Raw genomic sequence first — 14,021 nt, 5'->3', positions numbered from 1 at the left:
TATAAGGCAAAACATCGTAAAACTCCTAGAAGAAAACATAGGGAAAACATCCTCTGACATAAACTGTACCAATGTTTTAAGACAGTCTCCCAAGGCAGCAGAAATAAAAGCAAAAATAAGCAAATGGGACTTAATCAAACTTACAAAGTTTTGCACAGCAAAGGAAACCATAAACAAAACAAAAAGACAGCCTACAGACTAGAAGAAAATATTTGTAAACAATGCGACCGGCAAGGGCTTAATTTCCAAAATACACAAACAGCTTGTACAACTCACAACAAAAAAACCAAACAACCCAATCAAAAAATGGACAGAAGACATTAATAGACATTTCTCCAACAACAGGCACATGTGAAGGTGCTCATCATCACTAATTATTAGACAAATGCAAATCAAAACTATAAGGAGAGACTAAAAACCAGTCAGAATGGCCATTATTAAAAAGTTTATTTATGTGAAGAGCTAATTCCCTGGAAAAGACCCTAATGCTGGGAAAGGCTGAGGGCAAGAGAAGAAGGGGGTGACGGACTATAAGATGTTTGGATGGCATCATTGACTCAATGGACATGAATTTGAGCAAACTCGGGGAAATAGTGAAAAACAGGGAAGCCTGGCATGCTGTGGTTCACGGAGTAGTAGAGAATTGGACACAACTTGGTGACTGAGCAACTACAAACAACAAATGCTAGAGCGGGTGTGGAGAAAAAAGGAACTCGCTTACACTACTGGTGGCAATATAAATCGGTGCAGCCACTATGGAAAACAGTAAGAAGTTTCAAAATACAGATCTGCCACATGATCCAGCAATCCCATGCCTGGGCATATATCCAGACAAAACTATCTAAAAGTTACAGGCCACCTTATGTTCAAAGCAGCCCTATTTACAGTAGTCAAGACATGGAAGCACTCTAAATGTCCACTGACAGAGGACTGGATAAAGAAGATGTGGTGTACTTATGTGATGGAATATTACTCAGGTTTAAAAAAGAATGAAATAATGCCATCTGCAGAAACATGGATGGACTATACATCAGACTAAGTAAAGTCAGTCAGCCAAAGACGATCATATGATATCACTTTTATGTAGAATCTTAAAAAAGTGATATAAACGAACATATTTATGAAAGAGAAACAGACTCAGAGACAACAAACTCGCGGTTGCCAACGGGGAAGAGCAGGAGTGGGAGGGATGGATTGGGAGTTTGGGATTAGTAGATGCAAGCTATTTTATATAAAATGGATAAACAACAAAGTCCTACTGCAGTACAGGATACTATATTCAATATTATGTGATAAACCATAATAGAAAAGATATGAGAAATATAAAGAGATGTACAACTGAATGATACTGCTGTATAGAAGAAATTAACATGACACTTTAAATCAACTATAATTCAATAAAATATTAAAACATAGTTTGTCATTTATCAGAGTTATACCATTCTTTTCAGGTTAAATCCAGAATTGTGATAGACATGTTGTCTCACATGATTAAATGGCTTTTTTTGGCTGAAATAAAGTGAGTTGTGTGTTAAGTAATGATCATGAAGTCACATTATAAAAATATTTCAACCTTGAGAAAGTTTGGAAGATGAGTGGTTCCGTTACTCATCTTTCTTTCCTTCAAAAGGAACTAATCCTATTAATTTTGAAATCAATAAATCATGTCTTTTAAAGAGAAGAATAGAACCTTTTAGTATTTTGCAATTTTTTCTGATTAAATTCTTAAAAGCCCTCATTTGGAATTTTACTCATCTAAATCCTTATTTCAAAAACCAGGAAAGATAGTGGACATTTTCTCAAGATCATCAAGGCACATAGCCAAAGCTTGTCACCTTTCTGGAAGAATCTATGCTTTGTTCTCTTCACCAAGCATTTCTTGAGCACTGAACCAAGAGACCACACTATCATAAACTAAATATTTGTTGCTTCTGACTCCTGAAACATTTTTTTTAAATTGACACAGTTGATTTAAAATATATTAGTTTCAAGTATACAACATAGTGATTTAATATTTTTATAGATCATACTCCATTTAAAGTTAAGGGGTGGAAATGGGATTTTTTTTTTTTTTTTGGCCACATCATGTGGCATGTGGGATCTTAGTTCTGTAATCAGGGATCAAACTCGAGTCCCCTGCAGTGGAAGCGCGGAATCCTAAGCACTGGACTGCCAGGAATTCCCTCAGGGTGGAATATTTAAACGGCAGATGTAAAAGATCATCTCAGCTTCAAATGAATTTTATAAAATAGACTTTAATGCTCATATTTATCCTCCTCTGTTAGATATTTATGCCTTGGGGATCAACTCATTCTATAAACTTACATGTGTAATAGTTTCTTACTTGGGAAAATGGAAATCATTTTGATACATAAAAGAGTGGTTGTATTGAGAAAACAGACAAGGAGAAGATTTTTAAAGTGCAGACCCTTAGTGGCAATGTATGCACAGAGGACCAAGTCTCTGGCCACCTATGTGAACCCCCTGTTATCCCCCTGTTATACACACTTAGATCCCCACGGCTTCTGTCCTTCTTAACATTCAGTGAGAGTTTTAATTGTCCATTCATTTAGTGACTATTTAATCCATCAGAGTCTCTCTATGGAGCCCTCACTGGACCACAGTCTCTGAAAAGTAGAGACTCAATTTCTACTCTATTACTACTATAGCCCCTAGTACTCAGCACTGAGATTAAGTGTTCAAGAAATGTCTACAGATGAATGAATGGTCATGTTAAAGTAGTCTAGAATGTTGTTTACATAAGGTACTTAAGTTAATTCAATCTTTATATATTACTCATTAGTTACTAAAGAGCAACTGAATTACTCATGATGTTCTTTCTGTTTTACAGTCAACTTTGACCACTTTGAAATTTTGCGAGCCATTGGAAAAGGCAGTTTTGGAAAGGTAAGAAACAAAATGATTAACCACTAGCAGAGTATGTAGCTCAGAGAGCCCAAGAATATTCAAATGAGTTTCTGGAACCACAGTAAATATGAGATATTTTTATAATGAGTTTTTATAAAAGTATTACCACACTTTGAACAAAGCATGTGATAGGCAGCTACATAGCAAACATGTATGCTTTCAGAATTATCTCAAAGTCAAATCAGTTTACTCACTGCAGTTTCACACTTTCTCTATGGTAACAGGAAGAGTAAGGTTTCATAATCATTTTCAAATTGTATCAGTACCTTCAGTAACAGTTATCTTGTCAGTGTAAGAATTAAATCTTTCCATGAAGGATAGAAGCTGATTTCTGTTTTTCCCAGTTGTACCATATTTTTTTCTTTTTTAAAAACCTACTGTAAAAAAAAAAAAAACCCTACCATAAAACATACACATTCAGTCTAATTTTTTATAAGAATCTTCCAGATTCAAATCCTGATTAGTTTCTTTGTGGAGACAAACTTAACAGAATATCTCGTATTTCATATTGAACTTGCATTTTAAAATCACCTGCTGTTGACTTTATCTGGCATTATATGAACCTCTTAAAGAATTTTATAAACATGGACATCATAGTGTTTTCCCCAGTGCTTCAAGTCCTTTTTGGTTATATCACTTGTGATTGCTAAAAGAAGTTCTTTGCACAATATTGTTCATCTTAACATTGAGCCATGTCCATTTTACTCACTAAAATCTGAATAAAAATGTCATTTGTTATTTGAAGATTCCTGACATGGAGGAAGTTATTTTCCCCCAATATGTTGTCTTAAAAATCCCCAAAAGCAAAAACAAGCAAACTCGTCTGAGAAAGGAGAGATTTAGAAATTGATTTGGTACAGGGAAAGGAAAAAGAAATCAGAGCTAAGTGGCAACTTTAACATCAAAGAATTTGAACATGACAGGGCCTCCAAGCAATGCTAACCAGTCTTGTTCTGTCTCATGCCCACAGTCCATCACCTCCCTAATCACGCTTTCACTCTGGTTGGCACCACTAGGTCTGCATCGTACAGAAGAATGATACCAAGAAGATGTATGCGATGAAGTACATGAACAAACAGAAGTGCGTGGAGCGCAACGAAGTGAGGAATGTCTTCAAGGAGCTCCAGATCATGCAGGGACTGGAGCACCCTTTCCTGGTTAATTTGTGGTGAGTGGTTTTCCTGGACATTTAACGGGACAGTCCCGCCTTCACCCCCAACCCTGTTACATAAACACACCCTGATGTCTACGTGTGCATTTACAAAACCCTCATTAGGATCTTCTTGGGACTTTCATTCACCTTGGTTTGTCTTTCGAAAGAAACAAAATTGTTATAAATACTGTTGAGTTCAGTTGTTGTGTATCCCCTTGTCCGTGAGGTCAGTATTCTTTTAAAGCAGGGGTCCCCAACCCCTGGTTAGGAACAGGGCCACACAGCAGGAGGTGAGCGAGCTTCACCTGTATTTATAGCCACTCCCCATTGCGCACATTACTGGGAACTCCTCCTCCTGACAGATCAGCAGTGGCATTAGATTCTCATAGGAGCATGAACCAAACTATGCGTGAATCTTCCCCAACCATTTTCCCCCACCCCCATCTGTGGAAAAATTGTCTTCTACTAAACCAGTTCCTGGGCTTCCTTGCTAGCTCAGTGGTAAAGAATCTGCCTGCAATGCAGGTAACCCAGGTTTGATTCCTGGGTCAGGAAGATCCCCTGGAGGAGGGCATGGCAACCCACTCCAGTATTCTTGCCTGGAGAATCCCATGAACAGAGGAGCCTGGCAGGCTACAGTCCATAGGGTCGCACAGAGCCAGAAGTGACTAAGCAACCCCAAACTGGTCCCTGGTGCCAAACAGATTGGGGACTACTGTTGAAAGCACTGTCATTTAATAGGCTGACAAGGAATGAGTTCAGATGTCTTCTCACTCATTACATCTTTTTCCCCATAATTGTGGGGCAGGGACTTTGAGTGCAAAGTATGGCATTGCTGGCAGACATGAAGTTGATTGTTAGGACTTGTACAAGGCACCTTCTCCTTAAAGTGATGGGCAAGCAACCGGATTTCCTTGCAGCATACTTCTTAAGCAGCCATATACACACCCATGAATTGGCAAAAGATGGGTGCTGCCTTTCTCCTCAAACCAGCTTTAACACAACTGGAGCTAATTTATGTCAGTAGCTAGACATTAAATGACTGATCTGCTCTCAAAGCTATTATCATAATCCAAGGCTTAGAAAATGTCAGAGAGGTTTGCATTATCTATTACTTCGAGGTCTTTATGTGGCTGGCTCATTTTCCTCTATATTTTAATGCATCCATTATATTAAGAGCCAGTTCTTAAAGCTAATTCAGTATGACTGTTATTTAAATATGCATACCAAGCAATTCTTACTTACTAGTGAAGGGAAAAAAAAAACAAACTTTTTCCCCTTTTTTAGTCAGAGAATACTAATGGAAAAATCATCGAAATGTCACTGTGTGTTTAGGGAGATTCTCTGGAGGAACCAGTGCATAAAACCCATCTCCATCTTTGATTAATACAACTCACTTCATACACAATTTGCTCAAAGACTCTGTGCTGCAGTTGAAAAGAAGATGGTTGTGTGTGCCTGGAAATAGGTCTATTAGGGTTTTTGCACTCCTCAGACATAGGGAAGCTAATTTTAAATACAGCTTCAGTGTATTTAATCAGTATTTTAGACTGGCCTATTCACAATGCTGCCATGTAAAGAGTTAAATGGATGCAGCTCTTTCTTTCCCATCCGCAACAATCATCAAATTGCCCTTTTTCCTCTCTCTTCACAATGATGAGCCTCCCTTTGTTCAGAGTCATACTGTCCTTCTTTGAAAGTTCAAGCAACTAATTTTCTTCTTTTAAGACCAGGAACCCTTCATAAGGATACACTTAGCATTTTATTCTCTCACACTAGTCTCTCATCACTGAGTAGGCCAAGTTGATTTCACTCAGTTCTCCTCTTTTTAAATAACATGAGTGTCATAAGACTTGAATCTGGCCAAAGCTTATAGATTTTTCTTTGCTTACTTGGTGTCATTCTAGATGACATTCTCGTCTCCGTTCATGTGATAACAAGACATATATTCTACTCTGCCCTTCTTCTCACCCTGACACTGAATCTTGCGTTAGAACCTGGGGCGCCATAAACACTGATCAAAGAGAGAAGAGACTCCTTACCCCGTGATTCTAGCACCACGCTCAGTACTGGAAACTGGGAGGGGGCATTCCTAAACATAGAGCGGCCCTTCTGTCCTTCAAACCTTGAGATAAGTCTTCAGAAAGCATCTTTATTCCTTCTAATAAATGCCTTAATGAGTATAGCATAGTAAATATAAGGAAATGGCAACCCACTGCAGTGTTCTTGCCTGGAGAATCCCAGGGACAGAGGAGCCTAGTGGGCTGCCGTCTATGGGGTTGCACAGAGTCGGACACGACTGATGTGACTTAGCAGCAGCAGTAAATATAAGTGTCTTTTTCCACAACTCTTAAGTAGCTTATAATGTTTCAGGAGGCGTGGTTATGAGTAACTCATTTATAATTCTTAAGTCCCATTGTTAGAATGGGTTACTGTGTGCAATTTGGTTGTTTCTGTGAATGAAGTATGGTAAAGAGCTATGCCCAGTGCCCAGAACGTAGTCAGCATCTTACAAATGGTAGTTCTTTCTTTCCTCGCTCCATTAAGCATAGCATTCTGAGTGTGCCCATCACCAACGGCCAGCGTGGACCCCAAAGGACAACTGTGACGGGCACTTGGCCCACAGCATCATGGCAGGTTGTCTGTGTGGCGGCACTCACATGTCAACTCATTCCCTGTAGAAGCTTATGCTTATTTTTTTCCACCTTTGTTCTGTGACTCAAAGAAAAAAAGATCTCCAGTGTGTTATACACAATTTAATCAAGATTTTTACGTCCTGGTTTAGCTAGACTGAGCTTTACATCCCCAAAACTTCAGGAGCTGGTTTTCTTAAGAAGCATCATATGATAAAATCACAGCAATATTTTCTTTAAAAACACTCCTCTGTACCCATTTATGTATTCTGGTTTGCTGATATGCTCTGTAGGCCTGTCAATACTACTTATAATAATCTCCTCATGGATGCTCAAAATGTCCTTGTCCTCTGGGGATGTTCAGAAAATTCTGGTTTTCAGGATGAAGGGAAACACAAGGAGGCTTGGCACTAACGTTAAGAAATTGGCTTATGAATATACTAATATAAACATATACACATATTACCTTTGAAAATGTTTCCGCTCATGGCAACTTGAAAAACAGAAGATCATGTAGAAAAATGAAAATTCTCCAATAATCCTATTACCCTGAAACGACCACTAACAGTGTGTATTTTCCAGTAAAATGTCTGTATTTGATGATGCATGAGTCCCATTCATTCCTTCTTTCATGTATAAATTTCCTGAGCACCACAATTTATAATTAGGGTTGCCAGACACAATCCAGGATGCACAATTAGACTTGAATTTCAGATAAATAACCAGTACCTTTTGGTATATGTCCCAAGTATCATACAGGACATTTTAAACTGAAATAGAAATTCAGATAACGAGTAGTTTAAATGGGCATCTTGTATTTGCTCACTCTGGGGACCCTAATTGTAACATAGATCCATACTGTGGAGATGCAGTGGTGAGCACAAGCAGAGAGACCTGCTCACCCACACATTACCAGTAACTGTGAGAGGCTGCTATTTATCAGAAGGCACATGAATATATCAACTATGAGAAGTGCATGGAGGGTCTAAGCGCAGGGGAGGAAGGTCACTAATCCGGGAGCAACAGCGTTAAGAGTGGAAGAACCTACTGAATTAAAATCCAACCTCCCTAGCCTCCGAAGACTTGGCCCCACCCAGAACATGGTCATCAGATAAAGGTTATGTTAGAAAGTGAAGGCTGCCATTCAGGGCTGGTATCCAAGAAAAGCAAATACATTCTTCCCTTGAGTCCCTCCCCGGGGCCTCTAACAAAGCCCTGGCAAACCCATAGCCGAGAACCAATCGCCCCAGACCTGCCCAGCACAGCAGATCCCCAGGTGGCTTTTGTTAATTGGAATTAAGCCTGCAGCTGCACACAGCCGTTCCCTCTGCTCTCCTAGCCTGGCTCTCCTGTTCCTGTGAACTCCCAAGGGTCCGCGTGTGGTTTCAGGAAATGAGGAGAGGAGATTGTCTGTATTAAGTGAAAAGGACCATTTGTCCTGGGAGTGCAAAAAGGGAGCCCTGGGAGATGGCTCAACACAGCCGCATGAATGGGTTCCCTGGAACCAGATTCCATCCTGTGTGACTCAGAGCCCTGGCACCTGTCACAGAATCAGAGACCCTGAGAACGCAGGGTGGCCTTCAGAGTCCTATTACTTTGGGTTTTACTGATATGATGTTTTGTATTCATCCCAGCAACCTATGTGGATAAAGATTATTTTTCCCATTTTATACCTGGAGAAACGGAGGCTGAGAGAGGTTAAGCCATTCCCCAGAGTCTCACAGACAGGACTCAAACCCAGGAATCCTTCCTTCAAAGCCCCTGCTCTTCCTGCTGTACTCTCCCCTCCCCTACGTACATCTCGGGAGACTGTTACAAAATATGTGAGGAAATTCGATTGATTTTGTCTCTCATTCTCCACACCCCACAAGAACACAAACTCCACAAGGCAGGTTTGTCCACTGCTCGCTCTCCCGCTCCTTACAGTAATGGCGGCTGCCTCACAGGAAGGGCCACATAGATCTCTGTTGAATCAACAGATGAATGAGTGAACAAAGTGAGTTAGCAGCGGGACTAGGCTTCTGGCTCCTGTTTTTTTTCTGCTCTTTTCCCATCACACCTCTGCCACCTCTCCGGCACTCACAAACAGCCCCATGTTGTCGTGCCTGTTCCAGGTTCTTTGTTGGCCCTGGAGGTCACAGGGACGGGAGTGTGAATCCGTCTCACCACTGGCTAACTATGTAAATGAAGCAATTTACATTTTGTATTTTGCTTGGTTTCTTCATCTATAATTGGGAATGACAGCAATCTCCATAGCAGAAGGTACTACTTATGAATAAGAACATGTATATAAAGCATCTCAGACACTGTAAATGTTTAATAACTGCTTTAAACAAACAACTCTGAGGCCCCTGCCCGAAATGAAATTACTCCCTTCCCCCATGGCCAGAAATGATTCTAAAATTTCTCCAGGTGGACAAATGTGCCTGAACAATGAGCTGACTTGGGCATTACAAAGTCTTTTGTTCTAAAGACTTAACTCAGTTTCTTTGACTATAAAATAAATGATTTGGTATAAAATACAGAAAGTTCTAATGAAAATAATAAATACCCATACGTCATCTCTCAGAAGTAATTGTAATAGTTATCTTTGTAACTATAGTTATATTTAGTTATGCTTTAACAGATTACCACAAACTTAGTGGTTTAAAACAACATGAATGGAAGAAGTTGAGGTTAAAGCTATTTTCATAGTATAATGAAAGATTATTTTTCTTTCGCCCTGCACGGTTATTTGCACTGAAAGTTCACAAACAGACAAAACTAATCAGAACAATGACCTATGGAATGTAGAGAGTAACCTAGGGAAGGAAGCATGTGGAAAACTGAGAGGTTCTATTATCTTACTGCGGTGTTGCTCATACCAGAGTATGTATTTGTCGAAGTTCATTATATCTTACACTTAATATTTGTGCATTCACCAGAAATGAATTTCCCCTCATTAAAAGAATATGAATTTTTATATTTTATAAATACAAAAATATAAATTTAAAAGAATATAAATTAAAACACACACAAATGTATTATCTTACAATTTTGGAGGTTAGAAGTGCAAACTCAGTCTTAACTGAGCTAAAATCCAAGCTGTCAGCCTCCTTCTGGAGGCCCTATCAGAAAAGTTGTTTTCCTTACTTTTCCAGCATCCTAAAGTTGCCTGTGAGCCTTGGTTCATGGCCGCTGTTTGCATCTTCAACCCTCTGACTCTCCGCCTTCCTCTTCCGTCCTCTAAGGACGCTTGCGATTGCACTGGGCCCACCCGGTGGTGATGGTCCTCTCCTGACCAAGGTCTCTTGCCAGGCTCCTCTAAGCCCTTTTCTCAGCTAGGCCTCAACCTTGCCCTCCGAAAACTTCAACTAAACAGTGACATTGTTTCTAACAGCTCAAAGCGTCATCCTAGAATGACCCCAGCCCCCTAAAATGCTTAATGAGAAAACTCAAGTCTGCTGCAAAAACTTACTCTTTGTTCCCCCACCCCTCCGCGGTGGGGAGGAGCCCAACTTCCCTCTGTAGCCTCACATAACAAACCAGATGCCTTTCATGTGGACCAACCCCACCTTCCCGGTTTTTGTAGGTTTTCACCTTCCTGACTCTTTTGAGCCCCAGCTCACGATCCTTCCTGTTCCCTCTTAAAAAAATCAAAGTTGAGTTCAGTTCACACTGGACTCTTTTCCTATTGCAATAGGATATAACTGACTAAAATGTCTTCTTATTACTTTAACTACTGTCAGCTTTGTTAACTTAGGAAGAGATATGATTAAATTAAGGGCCCTGTGAATTATCTAGTGTTGTCATAGGAAGAAACTGTCCTTAGATTTGGCCCTGATGAACTTGGGTAGGTGTGGAAGAATGGAGTAGTTCCTGAAGATGAACTTAGCAAAAAATGGTGTTATTGTGTGGCCAACACATAATAATTGTTCCATATAGTTGTTGACTGACTGACTAATGGACTAATGGCCAAGAAACTAGGTCTTTATAATGCAAACATTCACTTATTCATTTACTCCTCAGTATTAAAAGGAGCCCTTAATTACAAACAACACAAGGAGATATTAGAAAATCTAAGCCCAAGAGAGATTCATTGGAAGGATATGGGGTAGCTTACATAGTTATCAGAAGTAAAGCTTGAAGAAGTAGGTCTCAGGAGGGTGAGGGCCAGAGGCAGCTCTGGGACTCTAGATGGCAGGAACTAATGGACAGGCTGTCTCAGCTGGGATGAGTCTGTTGTAGCCAATTTTCTAACCTTGCATCATCTACTCAAGGTTCAGAATCCTGGGAGGGAATCCAGCTGGCCTTGCTCAGAAAACGTGTCTACCCCTTGGCAAGAAGAAAGAGTGAAATAAATAGTGACTCCTAGACTGTCCGCCTGAGCACTTGATAAATAATAATGTCATTCACTGAACAGGGAGATCTGAGGAGGGACAGGTTCATTGTCAAAATGAACTCTCTCTTCCCTGTGTTAGTTTTGAGCTGCATCTTAGGTACCCAGATAGGGCTGTTGAATAGATGATGAATCTGGAGCTCAGAAAAGAAATCCAGACCCCAAGGAAAAGTCCCACAAAATATGAATATGGGAATCATTCGCTTATAGGTGCTACTTAAACCAGGGATTTGAAGAAAGCACCACTGGAGAGTAATTAGATAGAAGAAAAGGGCTGAGGATTCAAGATCTAGAACATTTAATAGTTGTGATAGAGGAGAAAGACTCAGGGAACTAGAAAAGAAGGAATTGTCAAGAACCTAGCCAACAAGTGAGGAATAAATCAGGAGACTGTGGCAACCCAGAGTCAAGGACACTAAGTACTTCAGAAAAGAAGGTGTATAAACCATTTCAAGTGCTGCAGAGAAGTCAGGAATGAGGAAACAACTGTCCACTGACTTGGGAAGACATGCATATTGTGACCTTGATAAGAGCCAACTTCAAAAGTTTAGACAAAAGACTGAAGGGAGTAACTTTATGAGAACATGGCACTGTGTAATTTTCTTTTTGGAGGGTGGAGTACAAATTGGTTTTGTTGTGTTTTGAGATTAACCCATGTTGTCACAAGTAGCAAGTATATTGTCATTTCTCTATTATAGTCCATTGTATGAATATACCATGATTTATCTGTACATCTTAAAAATTTTTTTATTATGCAAAGTAATGTTTAAAAATTGAAGTGTAGTTGATACAGTGTGTTAATTTCAGGTGTACATCACAGTGATTCCTGTGTATATGTGTTATTACCAATTATTGAGTATAGTTCCCTATGTTATACAGTAGGTCCTTGTTGTTTATCTAGTTTATATATAGTATATAGTTCAGTTCAGTTCATTTCAGTTCAGTCTCTCAGTCCTGTCCGACTCTTTGCGAACCCATTAATTACAGCACGCCAGGCCTCCCTGTCCATCACCAACTCCCAGAGTTCACTCAAACTCATATCCATCGAGTCGGTGATGCCATCCAGCCATCTCATTCTCTGTCATCCCCTTCTCCTCCTGCCCCCAATCCCTCCCAGCATCAGAGTCTTTTCCAGTATATAGTAGTGTTTATCTATTTTATTGTTGATAGATGTTTGGGTTGTTTCCAGTTTGAAACTTTTACAAATAGTTCTGCTGTTAGCATGCTTGTTTGTATCTTTTGGTAAACAAAAGTACTCATATTGGGGGGCATAAACCTAGGAATTAAATCGCTGGATCCTAAGATTTATGTATGTTTACCTGGCAGTTTTCCAAAATACTACCAATTTATATTCACATCAGCAAGATGTAAGAATTCAGGTTGGTTTTATATTGAATTTTCCTAGTGACCTAGAGTTTGGGCACATTTTTATATGCTTATTGGCCTTTGGGAACCCTTTTTTTTTTTTTTTTTAAGAACTTGAGTTTTTTGTCCACCTTTCTATGGTTTTTTGCCTCTTTTTGTCATTGATCTATAGAAGTTATTTATATATTCTGTGGTTGGCAGTTTAGTCGCTAAGTCGTGTCCAGCTCTTTGAGACCCCAGAACTGTAGCCCACCAGACTCCTCGGTACATGGAACTTCCAAGACAAGAATACTGGAGTGGGTTGCCTTTTCCTGCTCCAGGGCATCTTCCCAACTCCGGGATCCAACCCATGTCTCCTGTGATGCAGGCAGTTCTTTTATTGCTGAGCCACCAGGGTTGGATATATTCTGTAAGTAAGTCCTATTGAGGATGTAAGTTATTTGCCCAATCTGTGACTTATCTTTTCATTCCATAATGATGTTTTGTAAATAAACATTAAAGCTTGAATTTAAATATGGCATAATTTATCAGTGTTTCCCTTTATAGTCAGTGCTTTCTGTATCATGTTTAGGAAATCTTTGCCCATACCAATGTGAAAATATCTCCTGTTTCCTAGAAGCTTTGTTGTTTTAGCTTTTATATTTACATCTGTAACCCAGGATCAAGATTCATTTTTCCCCCATATGGATATCTAATTAACCCTACATCATTTATTGAAGCTTTTTCACTTTCCTTCCTGCATTATAATGACACATTTGTTGTTAGTCAAGTCATCACATATGTGTGGGTTTCTAGGCTTTGTTTTATTGATCTGTTTGTGTACCTTGACACATTATTCACACCACCCTAAGTACTATAGCTTCAGACTGGTAAAAGAATTCAGTAACATAATTGTTATTCTTGATTAACTTGATTATGGTTGGCCCTTTCCAATTCTATGTTGGCTTTTCCATTTGCATTTTAAAGCTGCTGGTATTTATATTGGATTGCATTGAATTCATGGATTAGTTCAGGGAGAATTAACATGTATTTAAACTATTAAACCTTCCAGTTTATCAAATGCACACACACATATACCTATAATTGAGATATCCCTTAATTTCTATTTTTAGTTTCAGTTTTTAGTGTAGAGTTCTAGCATGTTTGTCTTTAGATTTATTTCTAGGTATTTGATGTGTTATGTGTGCTTAGTCACTCGGTCATGTCCGACTCTGTGAATCCAGGGATTGTAGCCAGCCAGGCTCCACTATCCATGGAATTTTCCAGGCAAAAATACTAGAGTGGGTTGTTGTTTCCTACTCCAGGGATTTAATGTTTTTTACATGACTACAAACAGTAATTATCAAAATTAAATTTTCTAGTAGTTTGTTGCTTGTTTACCGAAATACCGTCGACTTTCAATATTGACTTTGTATGCAGTGACCTTGTTAAATTCTCTTATTCATTCTACCAGTAGGCCTGTTGATTCTTTCGGATCTTCAAAATTTATAGTCATGTCATTAACTACCAATGAAAGTTTTAGTTCTTCCTTTCCAACCTTCTTACCTTTTACTTTCACGCCCAT

General features: G+C 39.3%; 1 protein-coding gene across 1 annotated transcript in view; it reads left to right on the top strand.

Annotated features, from left to right (window-relative positions):
• The window catches only part of STK32A (serine/threonine kinase 32A), a 145,765-nt gene that overhangs the window by 38,575 nt on the left and 93,169 nt on the right, over positions 1–14,021 (top strand). The window contains exons 3-4 of the mRNA XM_055428832.2: positions 2,852–2,907; positions 3,945–4,096. Coding sequence (XP_055284807.1) covers positions 2,852–2,907; positions 3,945–4,096 — 208 coding nt within the window. The remainder of the gene's footprint in view (positions 1–2,851; positions 2,908–3,944; positions 4,097–14,021) is intronic.

Source organism: Moschus berezovskii, chromosome 8 (genome assembly GCF_049115385.1).
Source record: "Moschus berezovskii isolate FMDL1 chromosome 8, NW_MosBer_1.0, whole genome shotgun sequence".
Lineage (NCBI taxonomy): Eukaryota > Metazoa > Chordata > Mammalia > Artiodactyla > Moschidae > Moschus > Moschus berezovskii.
This window is presented reverse-complemented; position numbering and strand designations above follow the sequence as displayed.